The sequence below is a fragment of the Myotis yumanensis genome, unplaced genomic scaffold, assembly GCF_028538775.1.
Source record: "Myotis yumanensis isolate MYYU_CA2020_CCGP unplaced genomic scaffold, mMyoYum1.0.hap1 SCAF_5, whole genome shotgun sequence".
NCBI classification, from domain to species: domain Eukaryota; kingdom Metazoa; phylum Chordata; class Mammalia; order Chiroptera; family Vespertilionidae; genus Myotis; species Myotis yumanensis.
The window spans coordinates 79,638,686-79,651,515 of record NW_027223756.1 but is presented as its reverse complement, the minus strand read 5'-3'; the positions used below and the strand labels follow the sequence as shown (position 1 = coordinate 79,651,515).

Below are 12,830 nucleotides of genomic sequence, written 5' to 3'. Positions count from 1 at the left end.
TTCTTGTGGGGGATCTCTCTAGGTTCCCCATTCCAGCTCATGGCAATGCCATCTTCCCAGGTGCTCAGTACTGTTCCCTCCCCGCTGATCCCCAGCTCCCACCCTCACCCTCCAGGCTGTCCTCCCTGCAGCAGCCAGAAGGCACCTGTGAGCACCCAAGCCAGGTTCCATCCCTCCTCAGTCCACTGCCCTCCAGGGCTCCCACCTCCCTTGGGATAAAGGAATACGTGCTCCCTGGGGCCCACAGACCCTGCATGACCTGCCCCCATCACCTCCTTGCTCTCACCCCCCCACCCTCGCCCACTCTGCTCCAGCCACATAGGCGTCCTGGCTGCTTTTCCAACATGTCAGGCAGTCCTGCCCCAGGACCTTTGCACAGGCTGTCCCCATGGCTCGCTTTCTCATCTCCTTCAGGACTCGTGTGTAAAAATATGACACTAGTAACAGCACATCCTACCATGTCTTTACAGCACAGCTGACATCCCATACATTTTGCTTACTGCCTGCCTCTCTCACTGGTGTCAGCTTGAGGGCGGGGATCGGACCTGCTGTGTTGGTGCTGTTTCCCAGTACTTGTGAGATGAGCGACATGTTCATGAATGCCAGGGGCCCAGACTCACCCCAGGGCCAGGAGACCCACTGTCTTTCATGCCCAATAGACGCCCACCACTCAGGTGTCACGGGAACGGGTCAGAGGCTGAGAAGGCAGTAGGAGAGGGCAGCCATCTTCTCCAAACAAGAGAGGGGTCAAAGCCAGAGGGTGCTGCTTGACTGTCCGCAGAGGGGGCCCACTGCCACAGCCACCTCAGCCCCACCTGCCTGAGGGGCCAGAAAGCCTTCGGAGAGGAATGTGTGCAGATACAAGCTGTGGACCCCAGCGTGGGAAGGAGCCCTCCTCCCTCGGGGCTGGGGGTGGAGGGGCCAGGCCACTGGGGAGACGGCCTTCCTGTCGCCCAGGCACCACTCAGAAATGAAGACACACCAACGACATGGACCTGTAATCGCAGTGCTCATGAGCCTTTAATTCATTATGAACCTAGAGGCAGGGAAATTAGGCAAAAAATACAGCACATCCTTAATCCTGGGTCGGAAAAAAATGAGGGTGGGTGGGGTTTTTGTTTTTGCACATAGACATATATCTTTGTGGGGAAATGTGTTTCTCTTTGCTGTGCGGCGACCTGTCTGCACAAGTCATCCCGGAACCCATGACAGGGGCGCGACCCAGAGACCCCGCCACAGGGTTGGCTATCCCTCAGACCCCCAGGCCCCCATGGACCACAGAGTGTCTGCCTGCTTCTTTTTATTTTCTTTACAATATAAATAGCATTTTCAAACTACATATGAATACAGAGATGGCGCCACCAGGCGGGGCTGCTGCATGCAGAGGGAGACCCCCACATCTCGGCTGACTCCCCTCAGTCCCTCCCGCCCCCGCCCACACGGACAACTGCCCTCCTCCCCCCACCAAGGGAATGAAAGGTTCTTGGCTCATTTACATACTCTCCATTTTCCTTAAATAGTTTTCTCTGGCCTGGTAAGCGTTAGAACACTTTTTTTTTTTAATTAAAAAAAAACGTATACACGTAAATGACGCTGTCAGCTGTCAGTCCTGCAGGGAGAGGGCACGGCAGGGATGGAGAGCGCGGAGCCCTTCCCGAGCTCTCGGGAAAGCGTGTTTCTCTCTCCTAAGTCCACCCACCACTCGTCAGAGGCAGATTCCTTCACGCTGAAAGCAGCGATGCCCTCTCCCTCTCTTGCTCACTCTCCCAGACACACGGGTCACAGAAAGGACAGAGGATGCTGCCAGCCCCTCGGGGTGTCAGGAAGCCCTCCCCATGCCCCTTCCCCATGTAGGGCTGCAGCCAAAGCAGGGGCACCAGGAGCCTGGGGACACAGGCTGGACTTGGGCCACCTGGAGGCTTGATTCGGCTCTGTGTCCTCCCTCCCCGGAAGCCGGGCGCCCATCTGCTCCGCTGCAGGCCACCCACACTGGGGCTCCCTCCCCTGAGCAGGCTGAGGGGCTCCTGGGTGGCACCAGGAGCATTCAGTCTGCACAGAGCCCCCTCGCATACTGCAGGCCTCACTGTGGAATGGTTCTCACGGGGGAAGAAGCAAAAGATGGAACAAACCAGAAGAGATTGTTTATTTGCAAAGGTGCTCAGACAGGAGGGAGGCTCCTAGACACGGTGGCCAGCACTTGGCCACTAAAAGGTCCTCCAACTTCCTCCTGTCCCTCCTCTGCCTGGCCAGAGAGGGGCTGGCACTGTGGCCAGCTGCGCAGACAGACCTTCACAAAGTCAGGGAGAGAGCAGAGTGACAGGGCATGGCCTGTCGCTGGGTGTCATCCCCGCTCCAGGCCTCACCGCACTTTCCTGCCTGCTCACAGAGGAGTAAGATCTTAAAATAACAACAAACAAAAAAATGAGATGCTTTTGTCTCCCTCAGAACGTCTCGGTTCTAATAAAAAGAATATTTTTTGTTTTGTTTTTAAAGCCACAAATCTACAAAACAACTTTAGGGACTTTCTTCCTCTTCTTTGTTTTCCTTTTTTCTTGAGTTTTTTAAACAATAAGTATTTATAGAAAGAGCCTCACAAAGGAGATTTATGTACAGGAGTCACAATCTCAAAGGCTGCTCAGGAGGCAGGCAACGCAGTAGCACCTTTTCGAGAAGAAGAGCTTACGTGGTTTACGAATCTGAGTAGTAGGGGTGGCGCGAGCCCCAGCCAATGCCCCCAGAGCCGGCATGGCCCCACTCCCTGAGTCTGGGCCCTGCGGCATCCTGCTTGCTCCTGTCCCCGCAGAGCATGGAGGTAGCCTCTCGGGGCGGGGAGGCGAGGACAGGAATTCACAGCAAGCAAATGCCCGGGCCGCTGCCGCCTGCTTTGCTGGGCCGAGGGGTGGCTGGGCACTGGCTGGCGGTCCTAGAAGGGGGCTCTGGGCCGGCACTGGGCCTGCAGCAGGCTCTCCATGAAGGCCAGGTAGTCTGGGTTCCGCCCCGAGTCCTCGGAGGCACGCGGAGTGCCCACGCGCGGGCGCTTGGCGGCCTTCACCTCCTCTCCAGGGAAGGCGCTTTCCTGCGGCGCCCCGGTGCTGACTGACTGTGGGGGACCAGACAGCACAGGAGTTAGTGCAGAAGGGGGTGTCATGGACTGAAGGTTTATGTCCCCCAAATTCCTGTGTTGAAGCTCTATCCACCAGCGTGATGGTATTAGCGGTGGGGCCTTTGGGAAGGCATTAGGCCATGATGGTGAGACCCTCTGAGTGGGATTAGAACCCTTACAAAAAGGACCCCAGAGCACGCCTGTGCGGCTCAAGTGCTCTCCCCCCGCAACACACACACATAAGGACCCCAGAAGGGGGCTGGCTGTGAACTAGGAAGCGGGTCTCACCAGACACCAGATCTTCCAGCACCTTGATCTTGGACTTCCTGTTTCCAGGACTTTGGGAAGCAATGTCTGTGGTTTAGGCTGCCCAGTCTGTGGTCTGTTATAGCAGCCAGGACAGGCTGAAACAAGGGCTCCACTGGGGCCTGCCCTGTGGGGGCCGAAGGCCACTGTCCCTCACCTAATACCTTCCGAGAGGGACAGTTAGTCCCTGGGATGGCTTCTCCTTCTCAGTGCTCCTGTCTGTCTCTGTGTAAACCCCCAATCCTGTGCGTGAGCCTCCCAGCAGGTGGGCCCGGAGGGGATCCAACACCTCCGTCACTGGCTCTAGAAAGGGGGTGGCCGGGCCATGAGGAGTGGGGGGTGGGGGGTGCAGCTGCTCATCTGTCTGGCAGCTCCAGTCCATTCCCCAAGGGAACCTGGTGTCTGAGGTCAGCTGTGCAAACCCCCCCGTCGTCCTCCCGAGCTCTTACTTTGAGCTCAATCACCCCCAGCCGCAGCCGCCTGCTCCTCAAAACCTGGCCTTTGGATTAAACACAAAAGAAAGGGAACAGTGATGGGCGGGGAGAAAAGGCCCATCGCTTCCCACCTCCCGGGCTCACTGTTCCCTTTGAAAGGGATGAGCTTTAGAAAGTCTCTTTCTGCACCGCCAACCTTGGAGTTCAGACTGTGTGTGCAGGCGGCAGCTGCTCCACATGCAGGATGTGTCACCAGGCGCCTGCCTGGTGCAGGTTCATCTCCTCTCTGCGCTGTTACTGGGAAGGGCCCTCCAACGTGCTCCCACCTGCCAGACCATGCTCACTCCTGAGAGCTGCCCCCAGGGGAGCAAAGGCCACGGCAGGGAGGTCAAGGCCACATTCCATGACTCCCGAGGGCTTCTGAGGGCAGCCCACCTTGTGCAGCCACTTACCAGCCGTGACCGGACCCTCTTGGGCAGCTCCTCATCCAGGGTGAAGATGTCGCCGCGCTTCACTGTCAGCTGGGACCCGTCCTCAAACTCCACCTGTCCGGGGGCACAGTTCTCAGGCTGGTGCCCAGCACCAATGACTGACTCCCAAGGTCCCACCACCCAGGCCACCGCTGCTCAACTGCCAAGCAGGGTGCTGGTCCAGGGCATCCCCACCGGCCCACTCATGTCCCCACTCATCAAGTAAGGGCAACAAGAGGAAAGGGATGTGATTAAAATGATGGAGGGTTGCCGGCCAGCATGGCTCAGTGGTTGAGCACAGACCTATGAACCAGGAGGTCATGGTTCCATTCACAGTCAGGGCACATGACCGGGTTGCGGGCTCCATCCCCTGTGTGGGAGGTGCAGAAGGCAACCAGCCAATCAATGATTTTGTCTCATCATTGATGTTTCTCTCTCTCTCTCCCTCTCCCTTCCTCTCTGAAATCAATATATATATATATATATATATATATTTTTTTTTTTTTCCTTCAAAGTGATGAAGGGTCCAGACTGTTTTGTTTTCTCTGGTAAGAGAAAGCAAAACAGCAAAGAATTCATAGTCATTGTCTGTGGTGCTGGGACACGGGTGGTTTTTCTTCTAGGGTTCCACGCTTGTAAATAATTTCCCTTCCACAATCATGGGAAGGAACAACCATCCGTCTTCATTTAAAAAAAAAAATCAGGGACACTGAGCTATATGCTTAAAAATGGTTAAACAGTACATTTTATGTTATCTATGTCTTCCCACACAAAAAATTGAGAAAACATCTGTAAGGGGGAAATATTAAACAATTTCAGGCCCCTTCCAGCTTAAAAATATAACAAGCCCTAACTTTCTAGGTTAAGTGGGCAAAGATGTGCAGTCCCCAACAGCACACTCGAGGACCCCACCCAAGCCTGCGGGTCCCCTGCCTCCTACACTTGGAAGACAGCACCCTGCTCACCTGATAGATGTGACTGGTCACAGAGGAAATGAACTTGGCCTTGTAGATGTTTCCATCAGTCCACCGGAGTTCAACAAACTCCCCCTCGGGTGGGGGTCCCAGCCGGACACAGTCTCGACTCTGTTAGGAGCAAGAATGTGTGTGTAGGGGATCAATTGGGGGAAGAGGAGACATACGTACAACTTTAAACAACAAAAAAAGAAGCAACAATGTGGCAGGAGGTGAGACGGTGGGTCCCTGGGCACCGGCACCCACCTGTGGGCTCTGTGGGGTGAGATCCTCCCCATGCTCTACTGCCTGTGGAAGCCAGGGGCGCTCTCTGAGCATACAGGATCGGGTGCTGGGCAGGGGTGGGAGGTGGGGGAGATGCAGTGCCCACCCTGGGGGGCCACCCTTGCTGCAGGCTCATCCAGACCGACAATGCTTTCTGCTAAGCCTATGGCCTAGACCTGTTCAGTGGGGTCAGAGGTGACCCTGGACACAGGTGACTCCTTTGAGGGATTGGGGCCACTCCTGACTTCTTAACAGCAGCCCCTGCCCACCCTGTGCCCACCCACAGCTCACAGTGATGCTCTCCGGGTACAGGTTGTCACTGTAGGACCCGTCATCAAAGTTCACTTCATAGAAGGTCTGCGTGGTGGAGCCGATAACACGGCACCGGTAGTAAAGCCCGTTGCGGTTCTTGGTGATGACCACCTGGCCTAAGGACACAGCTCTCAGGAACTGGACCTGGGGCGGAGCGGAGAGGGCCGAGTCAGCGCTCGGGCTGTGGGTGGGCAATGGGAGGGGGCGGAAGGGCTGGGCACTCACGGCGTGGCCGCCCGACTTGTGCTTGAAGCAGGTGATGGAGACGACGTAGGGCCAGTCATCTGGCTCCATGAGGACCCCTGCGGCGTGGGCGCAGGTCACGTGGAAGGAAGTGGAGCAGTGCTCGCAGGAGCACTGGATACAGGCCCCAGACACCTTCTTCATCCGCTTCCGGCAGTACACGCATTTCTGGGGTGACATGGAGAGGAAATGGGGCTCTTGCCGGCACCTGGTGCTGGGAGCCCCCCCACTGAGCTTCCAGGACTATTTCCTAGGAGTGACCCCCAAGGCCCAGGGCTGGGAGGCAGGGGCCCCGGCAGCCTGGCCTTGGCTAGAGTCACCTGGGAAAAGCCCAGGGAGTCCGATGAGCAAGGGGCAGAGAGTCCCTCGCCACAGTGGACAGCCCCTCAAACCAACTGGCCTGTGGCTCCTCCCACCCGCAGGAGCACTCCCAGGACCCTCCCACACCGGCCCCTCTGCAGAGGTGCCTGCAGCAGGCACCAATCAGCCACATGGCGGAACACAATTCAGCCACAACAAGCATGAGGCACTGACACTCACTACAACGCAGTGGGCCTGACACACCGTGCTCAGTGGGAGACGCCAGGCACCACAGGCCACACAGTGTGTGCTGCCCTTCATGTGAAATGTCCAGGCAGGCACCTCCAGAGACAGGAAGTGGACTGCCAAGAGCAGGGGGGGCTGGGGGGCTCTTTTGGTGATGATAGAATGTTCTGGAATTAGAGATGATGATTGTACAACTCTGTGAATGTATTAAAAGCTACTACTGAATGGCTCCCTTTACAATAGTGAATTCTACCTTAATTCTGAATAAAAAGCACTGCAGAGTAGCTTCCTTCAAAAGGAGGAGGGTCTGCGTGAGGGCTCACACCCGGTGGCGGTCCTGTGGTGGGAATGCCCCTGCCTGGAGTGACTTGCTCCTGTGGCGTCAGCACCCCGGGAACCCCGACGCCGGGGCTCAGCAGTCAGCAGGCCCGCTGGTGCCCGTCACTCTGAGCATTTAATAAGCAGCCTTTATCACGCTGTAAACCATGTTCAAAAGCCAGATGAGCACGGCGGCCAAGGGCGCCGCAGGAGCTGCCACACCGATCAATGGCAATGAGATCTCATTATTAAACTGTCAATACTGAATTCTCCCGCCGGCCTTGGACGGCACGGACATACAACATGCCCCTGCGGCATTAGCCTTCGAGTCCGGGGCCCTCCGCAGAGCAGAGGGGAGCACAGTGCCTGAGATCCCGGAGGAGCCAGCAGGGCTCCAGATCTTGCACGTGTCACCTGCCCCACCGAGGCCCAGGAGAAACCATCGGCCTAGCCTGACTCAAAACACAATCATCCTCCGCCCCAGTGGGTGGCAGCTCATTATTCTGAGTTTCTGCATCATGAAGAATGTGGGCCAGGCCCTCACCACGCCATCTGTCAGGAGCTGAGCATGGGGTGGGTCCAGTGTCTGGGTTTTTCCAGCACCCATCCCCGCCTGGTGAGGGGATGAGTGCATGGCTCAGGCCACTGGACAGACAGGGCCAGCCCCTGCTCACCAGAACCCCCCAGGCACCAGAGACGGTGGCCAGGGAAGACTGGGGATAGACTGATGGACGAAGACCTGGAGTGACTGTTCCCCAACATGTGGCCTGTATGGCCCGGGAAGATGGACGGGCGGCTGGGCAAGCAGGAGTTAACCACTGGCTTCCTTGCGCAGCTCCATTAAGCAGTACAAGCCAGCCTCGTGTAAAAGGATTTTTAATTCATCGTTACAAGTGCTGGTAATGAAGAGGCTGCAAGCTGGAAATGTCAGATGCTCCATAAAGCGTCTGGGGGAGGATGGATTACGGGCCGTGCACCGCACCATCACTCCACCTGCATGATGAAGCTTTTATGCCCATAATCACCTGCAGGCCACCAGCCTCCTCCTGATTGCCCGTCTGCATCCAGCACTCCATGCCTGAGGTCCCCGACCCCCACAGGCTCCCGCTGGTGCCCACTCAGCTCTGCCTCGTGGCCCAGCGCCTGTGGGCTTGAGGTGGGTGTCCCTGTTCCTTCCCACAGGACTCCCCACCAGGCCCACTGCCCACAGCCCACGTTCTCTACCTTCTGCCCTCTGAAGGCACATCAAAACCCAGGACTGCCCAAGGAATAAAATGGGAGGAAAAGCTGGGAAATAAAACGGGAAGAAAAGACAGCCATGGATGCTCTGGATGCCCCAGCCAAAGTTCCAGCTCCCGGGTGCCACTTGACAGTCCCCATCAGAACTGCCACCCCACATCCCTGCGTGGGACACATCCCCAGCATGGCTGCCACACACTCACAGTAACGATAAACCTGAGAGCAGGCACAGGTGCTCAGACAGCATAATCAGGGCTTTGCTGTCAGGCCCCGCCAATGTGCTCCATGAAGATGATACAGAGGGGAAGGCTGAGCACAGAGAGGTCAAGGAGTGTGTTTGGAGTCACACAGCTGGCTGGCGGCTGAGCAAGGAATGGAAACCAGTGCATGCTAACCGTCACCCTCTGCCCACACTGCCTGCTGCCCCAGAGGTTCACCGAGGATGGCCACATGCTCCTTAGAGGGGAAGCTCGATGTAAACCAAGAGGGGTCAGTTATGAACTCCAACAACTCAACAGCAAACAGACAACCAGATTTAAAAATGAGTGAAGGACCTAAATAGACATTTTTCTAAAGAAGACATACAGGTGGCCAAGAGGTACATGAAAAGGTGCTCAGAACCACTGATCATCAGGGAAATCAAAACCACCATGTGCTATCATCACAGGCATCAAGAAGACAAGAGCTCAGTGTGAGTGAGGATGTGGAGAAAAGGGAATCCTCATGCACTGTTGGTGGGGATGTAAACTGGTGCAGCCACTATGGAAAACAGTATGGAGATTCCTCAAAAAATTAAAAACAGTGGACATATGACCCAGCAATTTTTATTTCTGGGCATATATACAGAGGAAATGAAAACAGGATACTGAAGAGATAAATATACAGGGTGGGGCAAAGTAGGTTTACACTTGTGAATATGCAAAACAGTTTAGTCTTGTAGTATTATTTATTACTAGAAGCCCAGTGCACAAATTCGTGCATGGGTGGGGTCCCTCTGGGTGGCCTGCAGGGATCAGGCCAAAACCCACAGTCCAACACTGCTTGCAGCTCCTACCTGCTGCTCCTGCTCATCCCGGCCCCACTGTGCCTGACACGGGCTTGCGCCCAATCAGTCCCTTCCAAGGGGAGTGGTCTGCGGGATTGAGCTGAAACAGGCTCTCCAACATCCCCCGAGGGGTCCCGGATTGCGAGAGGGCACAGGCTAGGCTGAGGGACCCTCCTGTGGTCAGTACACATCATAGTGAGCAGTTGAGCAGCCTTAGCATATCATTAACATATTACACTTTGATTGTTTGTTCGGTTGTTCTGCCATTCAGTCTATTTGCATATTACCCTTTTATTATATAGGATATTATATGCCATATGAATAACTGTAAGCCTATTTTTGCCCCACCCTGTATACACCCCTGTGTTCCCTGTAGCATTATTCACCATAGCCAAGACATGGAAACAACCTAAGTGCCCACTGATAGATGAATACATAGAGAAATGTGATCCATTCACACAGTGGAATATTATTCAGCTATGATAAAAAAAATACTGCCATTTGTGACAACATGGAGGGACCATAAGAGCATTATGTTCAGCGAGAGAAACCAGAGGCAGCGGCCAAATGCTGCAGGATTCCACTGAAAGGAGGTACACACAACAGTCAGACTCAGAGAAGCAGTGGCGGGAGAGGTGGGTGCCAGGAGAGGGATGTTGCTCATCAATAGGTATGAGTTTCAGTTACACACGCTGCATATATCCCAGAGCTCTGCCACACAACATTGTGTCTATAGCTAGCAATACTGTACCGTGCACCTAAAATTATATTCAGAAGGGAGATCTCATGCTAAGTGTTTTTACCACGATAAAAAAAAAAAAAAAAAAAAAAAAAGAGGGGCTAGTTAGGTAGCAAGAAAAGTACAGGACAAGATCCAGGGGTCCTACCAGCTTCCACCGCTGCTCAGGGATGGCGCTGATGTCCACAGGATGGCGCTCCATCACGTTCAGAAACCGAACTTCAGGGACTGCGATGGCGCAGATCACATGGACCCATCTGGGGGAGCATCAGAGGTCATGGGTGCCCCCTGCCCCCTCCCTGCCCCTTGCTATCTCACTCTATTGGCACTGCCCCTATCCACAGTGCTGTTGCTGGCCGGTCAGGGCTTACAGGACGTTAAGGGATAATCTAATCTGAACAATTATTTGCTCCTCCTGGTCCCCCCACCCCAACTCAAGGCCCTGAGGAGGAACCGACACCTCTAGGGGCATACACCCAGGAGAAGCAGCACCCCTTCTACCCACCTCTTGTCTGTTGTCATCTGCAAAGCTCCTCCCCGGAGGTTGCACAGGCAGCACTCCTGCAGGGAACAGACAAGCCCATGGTGAGGGGGGCACAGGGGAGGGCTGCCCCCATGCTGCTCTGCGGCCTGGTCCATCCCCTGTCCCACGGTCCTTACATTTCAAGCTAGCAGTCACCAAAGGGAGGGGCCAGGAGTGCGTCGGGCTCCACCCCCTCACTGCCAAGGTGAAGAAACCAAGGCCCTTGGAGAGGTCGCCAGCCCAGGGTCACTCTGCGGGATCGGGCAAGCCCAGGGCCCAGGCCTGGCTCCCCCATGGGGCTGGACAGCTCTCAGAGTACCACCCCAGCTGCAGGGGTGAGTTACCGCAGTCCAGGCGTGGGCCGTGCACCGGGAACACGTCCAGCCTTCGTTGACCAGCTCCGGGCGGATGCCGTAGCAACCTGGAAGGCAGCGGAGGACGGCTGAGCCAGGTGCACCTGTCACTGCAGCTGCACGCAAAGCTCGGGGCCTCCTGGAACCCAGCCTCGGCTCTGGGGGAACTGCTTTCACCTCCTCTACCTCAGTTCCAGCCACAGCACACAGGGCAGGAGGAGGGTCTGGAAACAGATGCTGGGAAGGGGAGCAGGGCCCCCTTCTCCCACCCCCTTCTCCCTTAACTTTGCTGAGTTGAGACTCTGGGAAAGTGACCAAGAAGTTGTATAACATGCAAAGTCAGCCTGGACATTGGAGTTAGGATGGGCTGGGCTGGGTGGGCCGGCCCAGTGTTCAGACGAACAGCTATTTCTGAAACACAAGTCAGGTTCTGAGTCACCAAGGTGATTTGCTTTGGAACGTGGTCATGGTTCAGAAACAGGGAGAGGGCACAGAGGAGGAGGCAAACAGACGGTGCTGCCCAGAACAAGGGGCTCTGCCTCACCCTTGGGTCACTGCCCAGCAGCACTGCAGGGCCTTCAGCCTTCAGGGCTGGTTGCCCACCAAATGGGCTTGGCTGGCTGCAGTGGGCAGCAGCCAGGTGCTAAGGGGTCCCTAGAGGAGACCCCAAAGGACAAGTGCCCAAGAGCCTACACTGGACCCCTTTGTGCTGTCCCAAGGCATTCAGCCAAGGTCAGTGCCTGGGGGGCCTGGCTCCTGGAGGAAGTAGGGGCTCACTTCCCTCCAGAGCCAGGTCTCAAGGAGCACAGCTGTGCTAAGCCTTCTGCCTCCTGAGGTCAGTGAGTGAGGCGCCTCTTCCCCTGAGAACCCAACCACAGGCCTAGAGTGGTCCCTGGGAGCCTGCCCTGGAGAGCATCTCACCGAGCCAACAGGCTCCCAGACAGGAGACAGAATGACCCCAGGCAGCCTCTGCTGGGACAGAGGAGGGACAGACGAGGGACAGAGACCTCCGGCTGCTCTCCTCTGTAGGACGGGAAATTACATGGTCCCAGGAGGTGCTCTTCCTTCCTGAGATCTCAGCCTCCCATTCCCTGCCCTGATACTGAAGGGGGCAGAGGTCCATTCTCCTGTCTCCTTGGGCTATGCTTCAGGGTCTGGGAGAGGGTGGCTGCTGACACCAGACATATCAGATCCCGGAACTCTCTAGAGTCACATCTTTACCATCAACTCTGGCCCCAAAGCAGAGTTTAGAATCATGATGTTGCCTAACAAGCACCTAATCACTTCCTGCGGCATCCAGGCCCAGAGGGCAGGGCAAAGCTCAGCAGAACTGGCTGGAAGAAGGCTGATCAAGCAGGCCCACCTTGGCCAGGGGAAAGGGCAAGAAGTCTTTCCCCTGAAGGCCAGGACCCCGCCCCAGGACCCAGGGCCTGTGACAGCCCCGAAACAGCAGCAGAGGGGAAGGGACTCTGGCTCCACAGCCAAGACGGTGGCCATCCTAGAAGGGCAAGCATGGCTGCATGCCGCAGCCCCCACAGTCCTCCTTCAGCGCAGCTGCCTGTCGTCTGGGACCCCACTCACTGGCATGGACCTGCAGGCAGCACTTGGCACAGGCGATCAGCAAGCTGGTCCCGTCATCACCGATGTAGGAGTTTGCGGGGAGTGGCTCTGTGTTCTCGGCGCTGGAGGTGAAGCACATCTCAGGGATCAGCGGCCGTGTCTTCTGGCCACACTTGGAAGGTGGTATGGAAGGGCCCTCCCCGAGGGAGGCCTGTGAGGCCTCCTTCTCCATCTGTAGGGACTGTAGAAGGAGGGTGCCTCCAGTGGAGAGCCCAGTATGGGGCCACCTGTCATAATTAAACCAGGCTTCGGGGCCATCCTTGCCACCTCCCTTGGTCCACTCCTCAAGCTGCTTCTATATCCAAACACAGCCCTAGCCTGCCTCCCACCTTCCCAGCTAT

The 12,830-nt window shown here is 56.2% G+C and overlaps 1 protein-coding gene across 5 annotated transcripts in view; it reads right to left on the bottom strand.

Moving 5' to 3' along the window:
- Positions 1-996: 996 nt before the first annotated feature.
- The window catches only part of KDM4B (lysine demethylase 4B), a 134,684-nt gene continuing 122,850 nt past the window's right edge, over positions 997-12,830 (bottom strand). For 3 of the 5 annotated variants that reach the window (XM_070415877.1, XM_070415875.1, XM_070415876.1), the window contains 8 exons: positions 12,451-12,670; positions 10,861-10,937; positions 10,499-10,554; positions 10,142-10,250; positions 5,843-6,274; positions 5,279-5,398; positions 4,296-4,388; positions 997-3,100 (listed from right to left, as the gene is read on the bottom strand). In XM_070415877.1, the coding sequence (XP_070271978.1) occupies positions 2,924-3,100; positions 4,296-4,388; positions 5,279-5,398; positions 5,843-6,274; positions 10,142-10,250; positions 10,499-10,554; positions 10,861-10,937; positions 12,451-12,670 (1,284 nt within the window). In that variant the 3' untranslated portion in view covers positions 997-2,923. The remainder of the gene's footprint in view (positions 3,101-4,295; positions 4,389-5,278; positions 5,399-5,842; positions 6,275-10,141; positions 10,251-10,498; positions 10,555-10,860; positions 10,938-12,450; positions 12,671-12,830) is intronic. The other 2 variants (XM_070415878.1, XM_070415879.1) reach the window with 1 other exon arrangement.